This window comes from Apium graveolens, chromosome 2 (assembly GCF_009905375.1).
Source record: "Apium graveolens cultivar Ventura chromosome 2, ASM990537v1, whole genome shotgun sequence".
In the NCBI taxonomy this organism is placed as follows: domain Eukaryota; kingdom Viridiplantae; phylum Streptophyta; class Magnoliopsida; order Apiales; family Apiaceae; genus Apium; species Apium graveolens.
In genome coordinates, this window is record NC_133648.1 from 30,988,602 (window position 1) to 31,010,962 (window position 22,361).

The 22,361-nt window shown below is 32.9% G+C and overlaps 1 protein-coding gene across 1 annotated transcript; it reads right to left on the minus strand.

The window, feature by feature from the left end:
• Positions 1-9,792: 9,792 nt before the first annotated feature.
• LOC141707232 (protein argonaute 4-like) lies at positions 9,793-16,466 on the minus strand. The gene is made up of 23 exons (XM_074510275.1): positions 16,313-16,466; positions 15,074-15,370; positions 14,696-14,901; positions 14,376-14,600; positions 14,163-14,299; positions 13,957-14,054; positions 13,784-13,881; positions 13,517-13,688; positions 13,288-13,404; positions 13,104-13,211; positions 12,814-12,876; positions 12,612-12,725; positions 12,360-12,525; positions 12,127-12,239; positions 11,897-12,034; positions 11,555-11,685; positions 11,312-11,377; positions 11,022-11,085; positions 10,829-10,940; positions 10,668-10,741; positions 10,372-10,466; positions 10,259-10,290; positions 9,793-10,162 (listed from the first exon to the last, which is right to left on the minus strand). The coding sequence occupies exons 2-23, from the start codon at positions 15,359-15,361 to the stop codon at positions 9,984-9,986; spliced, it is 2,796 nt and encodes a 931-aa protein (XP_074366376.1). The 5' UTR covers positions 15,362-15,370; positions 16,313-16,466; the 3' UTR covers positions 9,793-9,983.
• Positions 16,467-22,361: the final 5,895 nt, after the last annotated feature.

Consider the following 22,361-nt stretch of genomic DNA (forward strand, 5'->3'; position numbering starts at 1 on the left):
TTACGGAAGTGGTATTTTAAATAATGGTTTGTATGTATGTGACGTAGAGCATGATTTACTACAAATTGAACATACTAATAAAAGAAAAAGGGATGATGAAAATATCACTTTTTTGTGGCACTGCAGACTTGGTCATATTAGTGAAAATAGACTGCGGACATTGCATAAGGAAGGGTTACTTGACCCTTTTGATTTTGAATCATATCCTACATGCGAGTCTTGTCTATTGGGTAAAATGATCAAATCTCCATTTAGTGGACATGGAGAGAGGACTGCAGATTTGCTAGGATTGGTACACACAGATGTATGTGGACCAATGTCTACGCAAGCCATGGGTGGATTTTCATACTTCATTACTTTCATAGATGATCGATCTAGATTCAGATATGTGTATTTGATGAAACACAAGTCTGAAGCCTTTGAAAAGTTCAAAGAATATAAGCATGAAGTGGAGAAACAAACCAAACATAGTATTATAACTCTTCGATCAGATCGAGATGGTGAATACTTGAATGGAGAGTTTCTAGATTATCTCAAAGAAAATGGTATAGTCTCACAGTGGACTCCTCCATATACTCCACAGTTGAATGGGGTATCTGAAAGGAGAAATCGAACTTTGTTAGACATGGTTCGGTCCATGATGAGCTATGCGAATCTTCCAGTATTCATGTGGGGTTATGCATTGGAAACCTTAGCATATTTACTGAATAAGGTGCCTTCCAAATCTATCCCGAAAACTCCATATGAGATATGGAAAGAAAGGAAACCGAGTCTTAAACACGTTAAGATTTGGGGATGTCCAGCTTATGTCAAGAAAGTTGACCCAGATAAGCTGGAATCTCGATCCGTAAAATGTAGTTTTGTGGGATATCCTAAAGAGACTTTAGGGTATTACTTTTACACCGATCATAGGGTGTTTGTCTCCAGACATGCTACCTTCTTGGAAAAGCAGTTTATCCTTGAAGGAAACAGTGGGAGCAAAATTGAACTTGATGAAGTTCAAGAAGCACAAACTACTGCGAATCAAGTGGAAACACATGTTCAGACTGAACAACCTTCTGTGAAACAGCCCATTCGTAGGTCAGTGAGAGTGTCTCGCCAACCTGAGAGGTATTATGGCCTTGTCATTGAGAATGACAATGAGTTGTCAATCATTGATGATGACGACCCTATGACCTATAATGAGGCTATGAGTAGTGTTGACTTAGAGAAATGGCAAAGTGCCATGAAATCCGAAATGGAATCTATGTATACCAACCAAGTATGGACTTTGGTTGAAGCACCTGAGGGTGTGAAGCCTTCTGAGTGCAAATGGGTATACAAAAGAAAGATTGGAGCAGATGGCCAGGTGGAGACCTATAAGGCCAGGCTCGTGGCAAAAGGATTCAGACAAAGACAAGGGATTGACTTTGATGAAACTTTTTCACCTGTAGCCCTGTTAAAATCAATTCGGATTTTGCTTGCGATTGCTGCTTACGACGACTATGAGATCTGGCAAATGGACGTGAAAACGGCCTTCCTCAATGGGAAACTTGAAGAGGAAGTGTATATGACATAGCCAGAGGGTTTTCTTTCTAAGGGAAATGAACACCTAGTGTGTAAGCTGCTGCGAACCATATATGGTTTAAAGCAAGCTTCTCGTAGATGGAACATCCGTTTTGATGAGACAATCAAAGAGTTTGGTTTTATCAAAAACATAGATGAACCATGTGTCTACAAGAAGGTTAGTGGGAGCGCGGTAATATTTCTTGTATTGTATATGGATGACATACTTCTTATAGGAAATGATATACCGATGCTGGAGTCAGTCAAAGTGTGGCTATCGAAGAACTTCACTATGAAGGACTTGGGAGAAGCATCCTACATTCTCGGTATGAAGATCTATAGAGATAGATCTAGAAGAATGATAGGTCTTACCCAGGGTACATACATCCAGAAAGTGCTTAAAAGGTTTAGCATGGAAAACTCCAAAAGAGGTCTCATACCGATGAGCCATGGAGTGTCCCTTTCCGAAAAGATGTCTCTTAAGACACCTGAGGAAAGAGAGCGTATGAGTAAGATTCCTTATGCTTCAGCAATAAGATCTATCATGTACGCGATGTTATGTACTAGGCCTGATGTTGCTTATTCAATCAGTGTGACGAGCAGATATTAGTCCAATCCAGATGAAGACCACTGGAAAGCAGTGAAGAACATCCTTAAGTACTTGCGAAGGACTAAGGATATTTTTCTTGTTTTTGGTGGCGGATCTGAGTTGAAAATAGAGGGTTATACTGACTCTAGTTTTCAATCAGAAAGTGATGATAGCAAATCCATGTCAGGGTACGTGTTTACTCTGAACGGTGGTGCGATTAGTTGGAAGAGTTCCAAACAGTCTACAACGGCTGACTCCACAGCGGAAGCAGAATATATAGCTGCAAGTGAGGCTGCAAAAGAAGCCGTTTGGATGAGGAAATTTGTTTCTGAGTTGGGAGTTGTTCCTAGCATTGAGGAGCCTATTGTGTTGTATTGTGATAACAACGCAGCAATAGCACAAGCCAAGGAACCTAGGTCTCATAAAAATTCCAAACATGTTTTGCGACATTTTCATTTAATTAGGGAAATCATTGAAAGAGGAGATGTCAAGATTGAGAGAGTTGACACACATAACAACGTAGCAGACCCACTCACAAAGTCATTGTCTCAGATTCACTTTGATCGTCATAAAGAGAAGATGGGTATTAGATACCAGGGTGACTGGCTTTAGTTCAAGTGGGAGATTGAAAGTGTTTGTCCTAAATCCAATCATGTATGATGAGTTAGGAAGAACTTTCTTGTATTCCTATTTGATTTCATTTTGAATTAATAAAAGACTTGTTATATTTATATGGGCTTTATCTATTTAAAGTGTATTAAATAAGATGTTCCATAGTTTAGAGTAAAGCTTCTAGAATTATAATGAGATTATAATAGTGAGATCTAGAAGATGACAACTCTGGACTTAAACAGTTCTTGATCATAGGATAACTAATCGGATGTTAGTGGATCAGCAAAAAATGGTACATATTATGCTTGCTCCCTTTAGGAGGATGTCTGTTCTCATAGGCATTTGTGTGGTGACGCTATAGCTAGTATGTAGGTGCTTATTAGGGAATAAGTTCACTGAACATGACTCGATAAGTTGAACAACTAATCGAGATTACTCACGTGTCAATAGTTATTCACTAAGTGATAGTTGTACAAGTGTCCTTAGACTTGAGATCGTTAAAAGGTATCTTATATATAATGAACTGTGCTTTGGTTTAGTCCTTAGTCTCAAGGACATCCATTAGGTCTATTCTGGGCATAGGGATTTGTGTATAGAGATAGTTAACGTCAATAGAGGATCTACCCCTTCCAGTATAGGAAGTGAATATCCTATGTTATTCTTGGTATGCGAGTTCTGGAATCTCTGGCCAGAGTGTATGAAATTAGAAAGGAGTTTCTAATTTGCATTAATATGAACTTTGCATTATGAATAAGAAATCATATGATTAAATTTGATAGGCTTGACACGAGATCCATGCCTTGTATTTATTCGGGATATTATAAGGGTAGAAGGAATTCATTGTACGGTAACTAGTCACTGACAGGTTCTTGATATTCTAAGCAGTGAATTCATATTATCCGGATAGTCGCGATATGTTGAGAAGCATCACTCACGATGTAGAATAAATATAATTAATCAGTTAATTATATTTAGTGAATTTTAGTATTCATGTAAATAATTAATAAAATTTTATTATTATTTATTTCTACTACCGGCATAATATTGAACCTACAGGGTCACACCATAAAAGAATATTTTCTTTGATGAAATAATGAGAGAGAGAATTATTTTCTAAATAGTTAAGAAAAGAAATAATGATTAAAATAGTTTTAATTATTATTAAAGCATTTTATGAAGATAAAATGTGGGGTTAATATATATAAAGATATATATTATAAAACCCTAGGAGAGCCCTATAAATAGAATGAGATGGATGGCTCATTTAGAATTGACACACAATTTTGGTTTTGTGAAAATCCTAGCCTCCATCTCCTTCCTCTCTCTCTCTCTTCCAAAAACTCCATTTTATAAAAGCTCAGTTTTATAAAAAGGTTCATCGAAGAGGATCGTTCTTGGTGGATACCGGTAGAGTGCTTCACACACTGAGGAGCAACTGCTAGCACTCCAATATTATAAAGCTTCGATTCACGAGGTATGATTTCGATTCCTCAGTTTTTCCCCTTTTATACGTTTTTTCTATATGTGCGGTATATGGTTTTTACGGAATAAATTGTTATTTCACGATTCCGCTCATCCGTAAATTCCATCACATACTCCCCTCAGTCAAATGGTGTGGCTGAAAGGAAGAATCGCACTCTGAAAGAAATGATGAATGCGATATTGTTAAGCTCTGGGCTTCCACAATCGATGTGGGGAGAAGCCATCTTAAGCGCAAATAATATTTTAAATATTACGATGCGCAAGAATAAGGATGTAAGTCCTTATGAAATGTGGAAGAAAAAGAAATCAAGTTACCAACACCTGAAAGTGTGGGGGTGCCTTGCAAAGGTACTGATCCCTACACCGAAGAAGGTGAAGATAGGTCCTAAGACTGTGGATTGTATCTTCATCGGATATCCTCCACACAGTACTGCATATCGGTTTCTTGTTCATGAATCCGAGATTCCTGATATTCAAAAGAATACCATTATGGAATCAAGGAATGCCTCATTCTTTGAGACGTTATTTCCCTGTAATCCAGGAAACCAACAACCTACGACGTCTAAACGATCTCATGAGTCTGTAGATGACGATATTGAGAGTGACGAAAGTGAAGACGAAAATGTGGGGGTAGTGAGAAGGAGAAAAAGACAACGAACGGAGAAATCCTATGGATCTGATTTTATGACCTATTTGCTCGAAGAAGGTGACCCAAAAACCTATAAGGAGGCGGTTACCTCACCTGATGGGCCTATGTGGAAAGAGGCCATCAAGAATGAAGTTGATTCAATTATGCAGAATCATACTTGGGAATTAGTGGACTTGCCAACTGGTTGCAAACCATTAGGTAGCAAGTGGGTTTTCAAGAAGAAGTTGAAAACTGATGGCACTATTGATAAGTATAAGTCCAGACTTGTGATTAAAGGAGCAACAAAAAGTCCTTGATTACTTTGATACATACTCTCCTGTAACGAGAATAACGTCCATAAGGATGATGTTTGCTATTGCTGCAATGCGTAATCTAACTGTACATCAAATGGATGTGAAAACAGCTTTCCTAAATGGAGACATAGATGAGGAAATCTATATGGAACAACCCGAAGGGTTTGTTATCCCAGGACAAGAAAGAAAAGTCTGTAGATTGGTGAAATCATTGTATGGTTTGAAGCAAGCGCCTATGAAATGGCATGAAAAAATTGATGATGCCGTGCTGACAAATGGCTTCAAAATTAATGAATGTGATAGTTGTGCCTATTACAAGGATAACGAGAGTGGCTATGTCATGATGACACTATATGTAGATGATCTACTTATTGCCGAAAGCAATGATAAAGTGATTAAATCTACCAAGGATATGTTGAAATCAAGATTCGACATGAAAGATATGGGACTAGCAAATGTAATTCTGGGAATTCAAATTTCTAGAACATCAGAGGGTCTCGCATTAAGTCAACCACATTATGTTGACAAGATCCTTGAGAAGTTTCTTAAGGATGACTTTGAGAAAGCTAGGACACCTGTGGATATGACTTTGCACCTATCCAAGAACAATGGTGTAGCTGTTTCCCAATTGGAATACTCGAGGATAATTGGTAGTCTGATGTACCTCATGAGTTGTACAAGACCAGACATTGTATACTCAATTAGCAAGTTGAGTAGGTTTACGAGTAATCCGAGAGCTGATCACTGGAAAGCGATCATAAGGGTACTAAGGTACTTGAGGGGAACTCGAGACTATGGACTGCACTATGGAAGATACCCAGCAGTATTAAAAGGATATACTGACGCAAACTAGATATCTAGCAAGAAAGTACTTAAGTCTACGAGTGGCTATGTGTTTACATTAGCTGGAGCGGCAATATCATGGAAATCCTCAAAACAAACGGTGATAACTCATTCCACGATGGAAGCTGAGTTTGTGGCACTAGATAAATGCGCCGAAGAGGCTGAATATTTACGTCAGTTTCTGGAGGATATTCCAAGATGGCCAAAGACTGTAACTGCAAATGGGATTCACTGTGATAGTCAATCCGCTATTGGCAGAGCACAGAGCACGATGTATAATGGAAAGTCTCGTCATATACGACGACGACACAGTTCCATTAGACAATTGATCTCAACCGGAATTATCACTATTGACTATATACCGTCAAAAGATAATATTGCGGATCCACTAACCAAAGGGTTATCAAGAGAAGTGGTTGAGATATCATCGAGAGGGATGGGCCTTAAGCTTATTGCTTAACGGCATCATGGTGGACACCCAACCATTGCTGACTGGAGATCCCAAGAACTTGGTTCAATGGGACAACTAAATCATGATGACCAAATCACTGTGGGGTAACCCCTGGCATGTTCCTATGATGAGGAAACAGTGAGACCCGTAAGGTACGAGGTTAAGCTTTGAGCTTTTAATGATCTTTGATGAATACATGGAGTTCAGGAGTGAACACATGAAATTCAGTTGAGTAAACGCGGGTTACTCTATAAGATAAAGATCACCTATGTGGGAGAGAAGTGGGGCCGCTTCAAAGGAGAATTGCGAGGCATAATTTTTTAGAAACTCCTGCAGAACCAGGACGATGTTCCATGGCCAAAATGGACATAATCATGAGAACTGAATGAGTCAGGAAAGATATAGTGATGAGTATGTCATCATTTACACAAACGGTCGAACAGTTCAAGGACATCGCGTCATATGGTCTACCAGTAAAGTCGATATACTTATTCGAGCGAAGGTTCAAGGAGCATTATCTACCTATCGTATGCTATATCTGACCGCCGGAACTATCACCAAGTCAAGCTCTGCATCTGTCTGTCTATGTGGTGCGTGCTACTGGACCATCAATCTCATTTGTGGGGGATTGTTGGACAAACTTAGTATTTTAGACTAAGTTGTGAATCATTTTGAGACTCTATATGAGTGAGACACATTATGTGTTAGTGGTGTGTATTTATTGGAACGTATTCTCCTCTTCGAGAATATTCCAACGCATATATATACGCTCAAAATGAGTAAAAGGTGAATGAGAACTGATGTTCCAAAGTTTTACCTTTTAATATGAAAAGTGGTTTTGTACCACATCGAGAGTACCACAAACACATTCCTTAGTTTTTCTTATAAATAGCATGTACCACATTGAAAAGAAAAACAAGTCCTTTCAAGCCTCTCTTTATAAATAGAGTCTTAGGTCATCAGTTTTATTAAGTCAAGGGAATAAGAGTCATCTCTTTCATTCTCGGTCTCTTTAGTCTTAAATTTTTCCAATATTCCGGGGATAGTTCTCGGACTTAGTTCAAGTTCGCTGAGAATATATTCGATCTATCGATTATACTAGTATCTCGTTTTATCCTGGGAGGCTATCGACTCGCACATACGGTGAGAGGCGAAATAACTTTAAGGACACAGTTTCAACTGGACTCGAGTATCTCCCTTTGGTTATATCATTTCTTTCTCTGTTTGATTTCGTTTACTCACGCACAAGTTTATTTGATTTATATGTATTAATCGCAGATAGTATTCACACAACATTGCAAGCTTTCTGTTCACACATCTCATCAAACCACCAATTCAAAGTTCACTAATAAATGATAACTATTTTTTTTGCCAAGTAAATGATAACTAATATACGGAAAGCTATTTCAATATTTTGAAATCAAAAAATGATGTTTTATGTCAAAATAAAACTTTTGTCCCGAGGTATAATTTTAAAACGGCGTCCAACATATTCAAACAAAGTTAGATTTCATTTATCCAGTTTTAAAAGGTATAACAATGATTAATTCATCTGCATGGAATCTTTCTCCTGTAACACTACTTTTAGCACCAAAATTGAACTTCGTCTTGGCTCGAACTTTTGTTTGTCTCTCACATTTTGCCTAACCGACAAAGAGCCCGTTTGGCTCGAAGGGAAAAAATATATTATAACGTAATTAACTACACAAAATGTTAAGTCAAAGGTCAAAATTTTCTTATTTTAAATATCTAGTAATGAATTATTTTGTGTAAGATTCACTTTTGTCAAATTCAATTATAAAAAGTAAGTTAGTTTCAAAAAATATCCAATCAATTAAAACTACTGACATATTACTACCTCCTACAGAGATACTTATTCTTTAAATTATTAAGATCCCCTAAGATTTTCTTCTCAATTCTTATTTTTAGCTAACCTCTCTGCTCTTTTAATTTTTATTTTATAATATATATCTGAAACAAACATTTTCTTTTTCTTCACTTTATGTAATAATGTTACTTTTAAATGATTAAATATTGTATAAGAAAATGTTATTGGAGTTTTGAATAGTTATTGATGTCTTAAATTACTAAAATTCAATATTTTATATTAAATTTAGAAAATGAACTAAGAATCTGTTGGAGATGCTCATAGAGGGCGTTTGTTTTGGATATTCAACAAATAGAAAGGGAATTGATTCGACTCATTCCCTTTGTTGCTATTTGTTTTATTGACATTTCCTTTTTTAAGTTTAAGGTTTACCAAATATCCCTCTAGTCTCATTCGCACCCCTACCCTAGTATTTGGTTTCCCTTTTCCTTCCCTTTTCCTGTACTTTCGTCCTTTGTAACTATAATTTAAATTTAGGCATTAAAAAATTAAGTCAATTATTTTTCAAAAATTAAAAATTATTTATAAATAAATTTTACACATTAGAAATAATATTGATATAATATATATTTTTATTTACCTAAAATAATCCATGATGTATTAAATAATAACTTTATTTAATTTATTAAAATGTAAATAAAATATATTTTAAAATATGACTATATGTAATTTGAGATTTGATAATTTAAGAAAAAAAATCAATAATAATAATATAACTATCATTCCGTTTTCGATACAAACCAAATAAGTAATACAATTCAAGTCATTCCTTTTATTTCCACTCCTTTCTATTTACAATACATTCCGTTTCCCTGAAATGAACCAAACGCCCCCTTAATATAATTCAATTTGAACTTTGAAAATTCCGCCACTAGTGATTGTCCCGCACGGATGAACTGCACCGAGATTTGCTGCTGATAATCCAGGCGCGGGGGCATCTTAGTTATATTCACCCTCACTCACATATAGGAACGAGAGCTGTATTTACCATGTTAAGAATGTACCAAGGAAGAATTTACAAAGTTAAAAGCAGAGTTTAAATATCTTATTGTTAATGTTTAAACAGACCACCAAACAATAACCATAACCGTTCTTTCCAGTTAAATCAGCTTTCAACAGCTTAGCAAATGAGCAAACAAAATATTTACACCATCCAGCGCTGGCTAGTGGGTACAACGACTTCATTTAACATTTAAACAAACAAATGAACCTAAATGGTCAAATTTCGCACATCCCAGGGATTTCAGAATACATACTTCTAATCCTGCTTAACTTCAATATTCCAAGGGAACATGCGAACAAGGCTCAATATTTTACTACAAATTAAAATAAATATGCGGAACTCCCATTATCAACCTAGTCAACAAACTAATTTTTTCAGCTATATACTTGAGTGCAAGTAATAAGGTAAAAAAGTCAAGCCAAAAACATGCACAAACATACTGTGAAGATCCAGGTCCAAGCATCTTTAAAGATCAACCCAAAAGGGACAAAATAGTCATAAACGGCCAATTAACCAGCTATACTGGCTAAATAGAGCAGATACCAAGCAACAAACATCTGTCCAAAAGCATACTAATTATCCACTAGAAAACTAAACCAACTGGCTATACATACTTCCATCTAAAGCCCTAGACAAAGAACATGGAGTTGCAAACTTTTTCCTGCAACCGTGGCAACTGAGGGACCGGAACAGGCCCAGCAGCAGTCACCCCGCCTCCATGGCTTGAGGATGTCTCGGACATGTCATCAAACTTCATGAATTGCCCCATCTGAGTGGCTGCCAGGTGAGCATAGCATACTGGAGCAACTGCAACAAAAAAAAAAACTCAAATCAAAATCTATAACTGAAACTCAGCACAGAAGAACATTTAAATACAAATACTACAAAGCGCTTTGTACATACCTACAGAAATAGCAGTTGTGCTTCTCTGGTACCTGAAATTTCATTGTACACCAAGTTAATGAACCTCCCTACAAAGAGATATCAAGCTAAATTGATGTATAAGAAACACTTACACATAGGACAGGGAATGAACAAATTCTTGTAGATCATCTGGAGAGAAACCAACTTCATCCAACAAAACATGATAATGGGTTGGCCTTGTAGTACCCTATTTCGATAAATGAAAACATGTTAAGTACAAATATTACCGGACTAAAATTTTTGTATTACAAAGCAAAACAATAAAGCAGGCATAATAGATATAACAACATAACAAGAAGCTAGGAAAAATGGTATTGACGATTATAATTGAACTACAGTAACAGAAATACTGTCAATCGGACATTTGTTTGACAAGAAAAACACTCACGATCATTCCAGCCTGTGCACATAGATAGAAATCATTGTTACGGGGATGACAGATCCTATTGTCAATAACAGTTCCTGGACAAAAAGAACTTCAAATGTCATGCACCAAACCTTGTGTACCAAAGCATACTGAAAAATTGAACTGCCTTTAACATATCTTACCAGGGGGGACATTATCGGGAGATGCTGGCTGGAAAAACTTCGTATGATGATTCTTTTGTGCTATTATAACAACAAACTTGGGGCACCACTTCTCATCCAGGAACTTGCAAGCCTGAATGTAGGTAAATTGTAGCAGAATCTCTTTGAACAAGAGTAAAAGAAGAACTAGGCAATTTTCCTTAAGTACACATACCTCAATAATTTGATTCAGTTCAACATTCAGAACCTGATTAAACTGAGATTCACTGACACCGTCCCTACAGTTCATAGGAAGACTATTACTAAGGAGCATACTAATATATAAACAGCACAAAAAAAATAGCATGTAGGATAAAAAAAATCTAAACATCTTACTTGACAAGTTACTAGATTACAAGGAAAAATAATTATACAATATCTCAACTACACCCAGTGGAAACAAGAAACATAATTTAATCAGGATAAAATACAATATCTCACAGAACTTGATTTAATCAGGAATACCTAAATATAATGATCTGATCAGGTTTCCGTTTCCCTGAACTGGTGTAGAAATCCAGCAAAAGCTCCCTGCAATTAAACAACAGCATGTCACTATTGAATCTAGCTACTGCAAACTCAGACATACAAAAAGTTAAAAGTGATCCTCGCTTCTTGTTATACAATTGCAAGGGACTTCCCAATTAAAAATAAGGATTTTAATAATTAGAAAATATAATAAAATTATACAACATAATATAGTTCTACCTCATTATTCCATCATCTTTGTCATCGGCAACTTTCTTAAACAAGGAGTCTATCATTTCAACCTTCGGAGACTGAGTACGAACCGACGCCCTATACTTTGAGATTAAAGGCCACTGCCTGGAACTTACCACCTGAAATAATTTCATGAAAGAACAAGACAAAACACAATATTAATCAAAATCCCAATTATGTTTGCACTTTGTTAAAATATGTCTGATAGTTCGTCATCCATGCCTTCTCAAAATCATCAAATTCAAATTAAAGCTATTATCAGATTTGAAAAGTTGCACTGAAAACACTTAAAACAGAAAAGCAGATAAAATTATTGAAAGAAGGAAATACCGCAGCAATAGAGGGCACATCCGACTGCCCGGGAGAGCCGTGGGAGACGTCCATTCCAAGAATAATTGTAGGAACCTTTGATATCAATGGAATGCTAGAGGTAGTTTCAATTGATAACTTTGAATTCAACCCGCCAAGCTACCAAGACAATAACAAGGATTTTTCAATGTTAAACCAGATGAAAAACTAATAAAAACTTTGCATTGACATATTTTGGAATATATAAAAACCTTGGCATTGATCTTAAGCAGCACATTCGTCAGATACTGGTCATTCACTCTCGTTGGAGCAATGCACTGCGTAACAATTCCATACTCAGCTAGATTCTTCCTTTTCCAGGGACCTTGCAAAACAACACAATATTTATTAGAAAACTTGCAGTTTCAAAGTGAAACTAAAACAGCATAAAAGTATCTGAGGAAAACAAAGGAAGACAAAGGATAACAGAGAACTTGAGACAAACCATAGAGAAGAGAATTTTTCCGCTCAGGAAGTAGACAGAGGAAAAACTGTGGAGGTCCTGGAAGCTTTGCCATGATTGTTTCAAACATTTTTTCTACCCGAACTAGAGGAGGAGCACGTCTGTGCTGTGGACTTTCCTCAAACACATCAAAAGGGCGAGAAATGTTCTGGAAAAAATAAACACAAGATACCCAAGCTATCAGCAGTGCAGATGTAAACCAATAGTGATATTATATATAATAACTATACGTACAATTCCTTTCAAGCCTCCACATTTTATAAGATCATTTATTAGATTCTGAATTTGGCAGCGAGCAGAGAAGTTGACCACAGCCCAGCGCTCTATTGAAGTCGGCTCAACCAATTTCTGGTAAAAAAATTCAAGGTCATTTAAAAACTATTGATGGACGGTGAATAAACAATGAAAAACTCTAATAACCACTCTATAAACACACCTTGTTATTAAAATTCCATCTCCCATTGCGCGGGAAAAAGTCTTCTCCATTTCCAACTTTCAGCTGTGATTAAAAGAAATGAGGATTATAATCTAGGAACAGGACTACAAGGAACAATAAAAAACACCAAATTTATAATACTAGTCAATAAGACATTACAGAGCAAAAAGTTTATGATGTACATTCTGTTCTACCAAATCACAAAACATAATACCTTACTATAACAAAACTCAATTCATAACTATCAGTATAAATATATAACAAAGGGAGAACAATCAGAGAGAAAATACCCTCGGTGCTGCCAAGACCCTCCCTTCAACTTGAGTAAAACTATTGCTCACCGAAACACCACATGCACGCAGCAATGGCTCATCAGCATAATTATTGATTTTTAAAGCCTGCAAATACCATGAAACAGGTAAAGAAAACAGCAGCAAAATATCGATCCCATAAAGCTGGTAATAAACAAATTACATTTGTCAAAGTCTTCATCCTATCTTGAGGTTTTTGCCTAGATTTCTCCACCAATGACGATCGCTGAAGAGTGGTCAGAGCTTTTGTATAGCGTTGCAAGGAAACCAATGAACAAAGCTACAACAAGAGTTGCAAACAAGTATAATGTACAAAATGTATTTAAATAACGAGGAAGATTCTGAAGCTAAACTGAGATCTGAGCTGAGATTCACAAAGGAATACGATTTACCTCCAGAGGGATATAAGTTGGCCGCTTTGGTTTTCCAACATTAATGCAAGGCAGATCACGAGAGTACTGCAGAGGCATTTTTCGAACGTTAACAAAATAGTCATACACAGATAACTCAGTCATCAGTGGCTCCCCATTCTCATCTTGTTCGCCTCTCTGCTTCATTGAAAACCTACAGAACCAAATACAAAAATAATACATCAAGTTAAACTAATTAACATTTTCAATAGAAATACAGAGGAGAACATTAAGGTACTAGAAGTATACATAAGCTCTTTGCAGATTTTATCACTAAGTCCAGTAATCTTGTACTCGGTGTTAGTTGGAATGGTCTTCACCCTTAAATTCTTTAGCACACGCTTGGCCTTCATAAAGGAAGCAAATGAGAACTCACAAATAATTAGCCAGGAACTAAATACTGTAGTTAATCACTGGCTTACCTTAGCCCAGTCAAGAGAGAACGGATCCTTGGCATTCTGATTGGCTAATAGAAAATCAACAACAGGCCCAGGCTGAATGATCATCGTGGTAGACACATCTAATAGTCAAACAAAGACAGTTAAGAAATTATCTGTCAAATTATCTGTTACTAAATAGTAACTACAATTTTGAAACACTGCATTTTTATACAGCATAAATGACATACCTATGTTCAGAGACAAGCCACCCTGTGTCGTACGGAAACTCGAATGAAATCCACGACAACCAAGAACCCCACCACCAACATCAGTAAAGTTATTCACATCATTATGGAAGAAAGATTGCCTAACTAGTAGGCATCCTCTGCAGTTACCAATATTATTAGTTAACTGAAAATGACATGTCCAGAATAAAATATGGTACAGTAACAATAACATACTGTTTAGCTGCATGCTGTCTAAGGATAATATCCAAAACCCTTAAAGCCTCCTGAGAGTTCTCAGACTCCTGACCACGCAAAGCTTGTGCAATAGACTGCATAGAAATCTTCGCAGCATAAGATATTTCAACCTTGTAAGTTTTGGACTGGTAAGGTCTGCGCAACCGCTTGCGATCATTTTCATTAGGACTTCCATCAGCATGAGGACTACTATTTCCATTGCTCCTGCAGAACAATAACAAATAGGACAAATTAGGTGATAACAAAGAGGACATAACTGCAAATAACAAAAGAAAAACAAAGTTAGGAAAAGGGCATACCTATTAGATGAAATATCTTCAAGCACAACAGTGAACTCGAGCTTATTTCTTGGAAGAGCCCCAACAGTGAACAAACTCTTCTCACCGTCATATGCGAAGTCTTTGCCTTCCAACTCAGCCTTGTAAGTTTCATGTACACGATCAAGCACTTTCCTTCCAATACCTTTCCCATCAACAGGACGACCGTCTTCGTAGAAAAGGGCAACCTGTAGAGGTACATAGGCTTAGATCCTGCATAACCACTAAGACTTGACACACAACACAACAACAACACAAGGCCAAAACACTTGATGCAAGTAATACACAGAAGAAAATACAAAGTACACTATGCTTTAGCAGTGAAAATGTAAACTGTCAGAATCCTGATATGAAGCGTACACTGTAGTGAAAAAAGTGTCCATCAACATTTGTCACATTCACTTTAAAGTGATTGGTTATGAGTTGGACTTTGGTTCCTTTGGATGCAAGGCCACGCCTGGCTACTGGCACGCGCAAAGGCTTCTTGACTACTGGCTCAGAATCTTCTTCAACACGAAGGGGTACAACATCTGAAGGTATGGGAGGAGGCGGTGGCAAAGCCTCATCAGCTGCCCCATTAGCCCCATTAACTCCATTAGTTCCATTAACACCATTAGCTCCATTAACTTCAGCATCTGATGCTTCCATATTTGCTTCCTGCATGCAATATATTCCAATGAATATCAAAAATTATATAAATAATAAAAGCATACTAAGGACTAAGTTAATGAGTCAAAACTAAAAAGAAAAAAACATATACAAACAACTGTCAAACATAAAAAGTCAGACAGCTAATGTACTTCAGTTGTATCAGATAAATAAACATATAGAGTCTGTGTGCACAATTACTTCTTTACTTTATTAATCAAACAAGCTTTTCTTAAATAAATCTTAAGATATGATAAAACAAACACATGCAACATTATTTCATATATAAAAAACTACAAAATCATGTTATTTATGTATCTAACAGAACAAGTATGATCTATAAACAAATTTAAGAGTAAAATCCTACAACATTCACTTCAATAATGAATTATCCATATACAGATTCAAACTCACACACGTCATTAATTAATTAGTCATGCAATCTAATATTCATCATTTCAAAACACAAATTATGCATAAAAAGTACAAAAACACACAGTTGACTTAAACACGTTGCTATACAAACACACACACAAACAGAGCTCAACACACACTAAAATTCAAAAAAACTCGAACAATTTTTTCAAAACCCTAGCCTATATACACAGAGTAAAATCATGTAAACAAACAGATCTACACTTTCACAATACTCCTGAGTATATAACTCGCCTATACATACAATCTAACACCTATACACACAAATTCAACCACAAAACCCTAAAAACTAACACAAAAATAACTCAAAAACACACAAATCACTTGCAAACAAACGATTCATAACAAAAAAACACTATATAAACAAACACACAAACACATAAATAACTCAAAATTACTAACAAAAACTCCGAAAATCACATAGAAAAAATCACACAATTGAAGAAAACAGAGTGTAATAAGCAACATAAACACTATATAAGGCACTAATTAACATTAAGAAGTTTAGAATTGTACCTCCGAAGAACTCGCGAAACCCTAATTTGAGTCGGCTGCTAAGCGAGATTGAGAAGAGAGAGAAAGGGAGAGAGAGAGGGGGGAGAAGAGAATGAGGAGTGTGGGGAGTGAAGTGTGTGTATATATAGTCAGATTGTAGGTAAGTATACGTATAAGTGGATATGTATCACGCTCACGCTTTACGAAATGTTCGTGTGTGGACACGTACTTGCACTTTATTTTTATTTTTGACACGTACTTAATTATACTTTATGTTCCACAGCATTGTGTCCGCTGTTACATGGACTCTTCGCCTACCAAAAATTTGTTCTACTTTTTTTGAACAATACTTTTCTGAATCGTTTGGTATTTTATTTTGCAGGTTAAAAATTAGTTTCTTTTCAAAGTTTCCATTTTGGATGTAGTAACATTAATGAATATTGATATTTTTTAATTTTAATAAATTTGTTTCCTTTTGTTAGATTGCATATTTTGTTAGGAGATTATGTCCCTTTCAAAATATATGTAAAGTTTATAAATAAAAGGAAACAGAGAAAATATATGAGATATGTGTTTGTAACAGTTAAATAATTTATGAAATTCTTTTCCTTGTATTTTGACATATTTGATAAATTCCGTTTGAACACACCTTTTCAAAAAATATATATGTTCATAATGATACATTCCTAAAAAGAACATTTTTCTTAAAAAAAAAGGAACATGATTCAAGTGTATTAAGAAAAAAGTATGGGGTATCCTTCTGTACAATGCCGTAATTATTACTAATTATTCTTATCCGTTACAAGTATTTAAATGGAAGACTATAATCACAATCGATAAAATTAATGATGAACGTAATATATTTGGTATGACAGATGAGAAGTAGTATAAAAAGAGAAAGAATTGAGCATCTTTTACAAAAAGCAGTACTGATTTCAGAAATATTTTCACATTAGAAAAGGTAAGTTGCAGTCAGGAGGCCTGTCAAATTAACCTTCTAGCAACAGCTATAGAAATATAAATCAATTTTGTACCATAAGATTTCAAAGATCTCGAATGATAATTACTATAATCTTTCTGGGTTTATTTAACAAAATATCTTTGATACGTTTCTTTAACTTTTCGTTTTTCTGTTTTATTTTTATACATGAAAATGGTAACTGTACATATTTCCCCATGTTGATGACAGTTACCTCTTGGTTTATGGTATGAGATCTGGAAATTGACAAGAAATCAGCGATACAATTACAAAAGTAACGTATTTAAGAATTTTGAGTTTCTTTTTACCAAAAGCCGTATAACATAAAAGAGTAGTGCTCCCGATTAAAACTTGTTCAAAATATTAGTTTCAAAATAATGTAGGTGATGTGGGATTAATGTGAACTAGTTTATAACTCGTGCTATATATGAATTGTTTTTTAATATTATATATGTTTTTAAAAGAAAATATTTTGAATTGAAAATTTCAAATATGAAATTTGTTCATAAATTTTATTTATTTTAGCTCAGATAAATGTATACATTAATTTGTATTAGTTTGTCTAATTTTATTTTATCTTCGATTAATTGTATTTTTTTTAGTCATGACAAATATTTTAGATTATTTTGTTTTAGTATGACGCTATTATACAAACTAACGAATATAATCTCTAGTTTCATTTTAATAAAATGCTATGGATAAAATAGATATATAAGAAAATCCATAATTATATAAACTCGTTATATCAATCAAATTCAATTAATTATATTAACTTTTGTTTTTAATTTTATTTTAATCCGGTTTGAATGTTCTTTGATGAGTAGTATATATTATTTTTTGTTTTGTCCTCCGATGTCATTATATTGACCAATAGATTATCTTTCAACTTTAACTTAATTGAAAAATAATGTATTTTAATTTAAGGTAATTAATTTATATATTAATGAGAATTAAAATAGATTTAAAATAAAAAATATTTTAAAAATAATTAAGTAAAGGCATCAATAAGTCCTATAAACAAATTTGCTCCATGTTCGATTCTTATTTGTCAAGAGTACGGGAAGTCCAACTACAATAGTATTCGGTAATTCAAGAGAGAAGGTGACTCGTGCAAATCCGACCTCTCTCCTAGCGACCTTTATGGGATCCAGGGCTATTGGGTAATGCAAGAAACATAAAAACGTTCCTTGTATAATAACGAAACTATCTCCCCTCTTTAATTTTCAGTAGCGAATCTTTTTATTGGTTTACATAAAATTTTAGTTATAATATTTTTTTTTATTGTAATTAATCCGCAACCGCTACCGTTCAGGTGTGCATTAGGTAAACTCTGCGGGCTCACGTAATATCATGTAAATCACGTGAACCAAAATTATAATATAATTTAATATCAATATAAGATGGTAATCACGTAATTTCAACAAGTACTAGTCGACCGACTACTAGATTTTTAGTATTTTGTCTATTATAATATACTAACTAGTCCGTGCGATGCAGATTATTTTAAATATTAAATAATTTTTGAATTTAATTTGAAGTGGAAATTTTAAGCTCTGAAATTTATTTATTATAAATTTTTGATAATTATTTTAAATATGCATGTGCATGATTTAGTGAAATTTTAGTTTTTAAGGAAATATCACTAATTGCACGATTTGGTTTTGAATTTAATTATCTTGTGTTTACACAAGATAATTATGTTTTAATTAAAAGATATAATTTAGCTCACATCAATGATAAACGAATTATTTTTAGTTTTGTATGCCGAATAAATCTAACTAATTATATTTAAATTTATTTTGGTTTGATTTATTTAAACTCGGATCAATGATAAAAAATGTATGTATCAATAATAAAAAAATTATGTTAACTTGAATAAAACTGGTATAGTTGTTTTCTTATTTTTATTTTGATTTATCATTAATCAATTGTATAATTTTTTTTAGCCCAGATGAATATCATGTATTGATTAATTTTAGTGTGACGCAATTATAATGACTAAGAAATCATCTATATTTTTATTTTATTAAAATAATTTTCGAATTTACAGAAATTGAAAAACCCCGTAATTATATAAATCCAAACATTTTACACACATATCTGCAATCAAATTTTTAACATTTTGGCTATTACGGCCGATTCCGGTTATCCCACAATCCCAAACCTACATTATAACTAACAATGAATTAGGTACACTTTAATTTTATTTTAACACATGTTAATAATATAAAAATAACTGTAGTTTGAATTTAGTTTTATTTTTAGTGTACATTATTTTGTTTTAGTTTTAAACCCATTTTATCAACAATATAATTACATTTACTTTGTTTTTAATTTTATTTTAGCAATGATTAAATATTATATTTTTTAAGCCGAATAAATAACATAATTTATTTTATTATGATGACATTATATTGATCAACGCATTATGTTGTAACCCGGTTTGATAAAATATTTTTTAACTGGATTGGTAGTATTTATTATATTATTTTACCGAGAGGTAGCAAATTTTGGTTTTCGTATCACATCGTTATGTCAACCAAATCCCACTAATTCTATTTAGTATTTTGTTTAATTTCATTTTAGCACTTAATGAATATTATTATGTTTTAGACCAGATTGATAATATGTATAATTTTATTCTATTCTGATGGCATTATACCTGTCAAACGAATTTGCTTTAAATTTATTTTATTTTAACTCGTTTTTTTTAACCTGATGACATTATATCGATCAAACGAATTTGCTTTCAAATTTTTAACAGTCTTTATTATTTTAGTTTAATCCGAGACTGCAAATACAACTAATTGTACATAATTTATTTTTATTTTTGATTTAGAATTGGTTTAATAATATAATTTTATTTAAGATTATATATTTATTTAAATCATAATCATTAAATATATTACAATTTTATTTGTATTTATATATTTATATTTCGTTTATAATATAATATTATAGATAATTTAGAAGATAGATAGAGTGATAGATAGATAATCAACATATATGTCAAAAAGAATTGTCCATGATTTTTTAGAGAAAAATTTATTTTATTTTGAGAATATAAAAAAGACAACATGTTTAACTTTAAAAAGGCATAGATTAAAAAAATTGTCAAAAATATTTGTATAGAAAGAGTTGTTTTAGTTGGTGGAAATAAAAAAGGTAATGTATTTTACTTATAAAGATAATTGGTTAGATTGCATTGTCTTAAATAATAAAATGAGATTGTTGTTATTGTCGAGTAATAAAAATGATGATGTTAATTTATTTTTTAAAGCAGTTACGAATTTATGTATTGTTAAAGTCAAGTAACTTAACAAAGTCTTTAAGTAAAAAAATAAAAAATAAAATAAACAATTAGGTAGCTTAAAAAGGTAATTTATTAGTTATTAGTGGTTATAATATTATTATTCTATTTTATTAAATAAACCTGTCCTTGATATTTAGAGAAATTGTTTTAATCGAGAGAAATAAAATAATCTAACGTGTTATAGTTGAAAATGATTTTTATTTTCATATTATAATTCGATTACTAAGGCTAATAAAACTTTTAAATAAAAGAAGGGTAGTTCAGTAAAAAAAGCGTGTACCGATAAATAGATACTGTTCGAGAACTTTCAATAGTCCATCTTTTATATAATAGTAATAGATATAGTATAGATATATGAAGAGCCGATCTTATTGAAACATATCACATAATATTTTAGAACGATTTTGAATAATTAGCATTTTTCAACATAACAATACACATAATTTAGGAAAAATACCACAATGAAGTAAATTTTTTTTGTCAGGTCACAATAAAGTAATTTGCATATATATTGGACTATTGCTGTAATCATTTTTTCAATATATATATTATAGAGCAATTAGGGGGTTTATTGAGACAAATCATTCATTTAAAATTACTTAATTACCCCTCATAAATATGTACTAATAAATATCAAATTTAATAATTATATTAATTACATCTAGCTCATTAATTACTACAAATTACTATATATTTATTACTACTACATTATTGTATAACAAGAACTTATACTTATACTCATATTTACATATGTATTTTATAAGTATATGTTAAAATTCTAATATTATTATAATTTTATATATCTATTATTATCACATTTAATGTCGTATGTAACATTTTAATTATTTCATTTTATAGTAGAAGAAACTTAAATCCGAACGAAGAAATAAATGTCATATTTTTATTTAGATATTTATAATACTTTTATTATAAGTTCACAATACATATGTACGTGTATCAAATTAATTATAGTATAACTTATTTTTACACATTTAACATTCAAATACATACATGCATGCATATGCACATACAAACATACACACAATATATAAGAAATTAAGATAATTAACATAAATAACTCATATTTTTCGTAATCGATTAACATGATATTGTCAAACAATGATATTCAATGCTATACACTAACAATTATGAAATTTAACAAAAATTTAAATACTTTGAAGTACATTTTTTTACAAAAATCATCTATTAGTTTTATAAACAGTGAATCTCACACAATATCATATTTTTCAATTATACATTATATACATATTTCATTAAAATGTGAGTTTTGAAATTGTGTATATCTTATTTCGGCTTTAAAATACACATGTCAAAAAAATTTATCCTTACAACAAAAACTATACATAAATAAAATTATTTCTCGTAACAGAAAATACATTTCATTTCACAAGCATGTATAAATTATTTCTCGTAACAGAAAATACATTTCATTTCACAAGTATGTATACAAATTTTATAATTGTTAATATTAGATCATACTCGTGTCTCGCACTCAGACGACCTATAGATTTAGTTAGATTTAATGTTTCAAAAAAATGTCGTTTGAACTGATTCTATTAGTTTTTTCTAAAAATAATTTAACACATTAGTTGTGTTTTTATAAATTCAATTTTTCCTTGCATCTCTAATTTTTACAATCTTACATGTATCTTAGTTTTTTGAGACGGAGTGGGATGGTAGCTTCAAAAATGCATTGTAGCCAAAATTGTACGTCAACTACAAGAAAAGGACGTGAAAATGTCTACACGTGGTCCCTC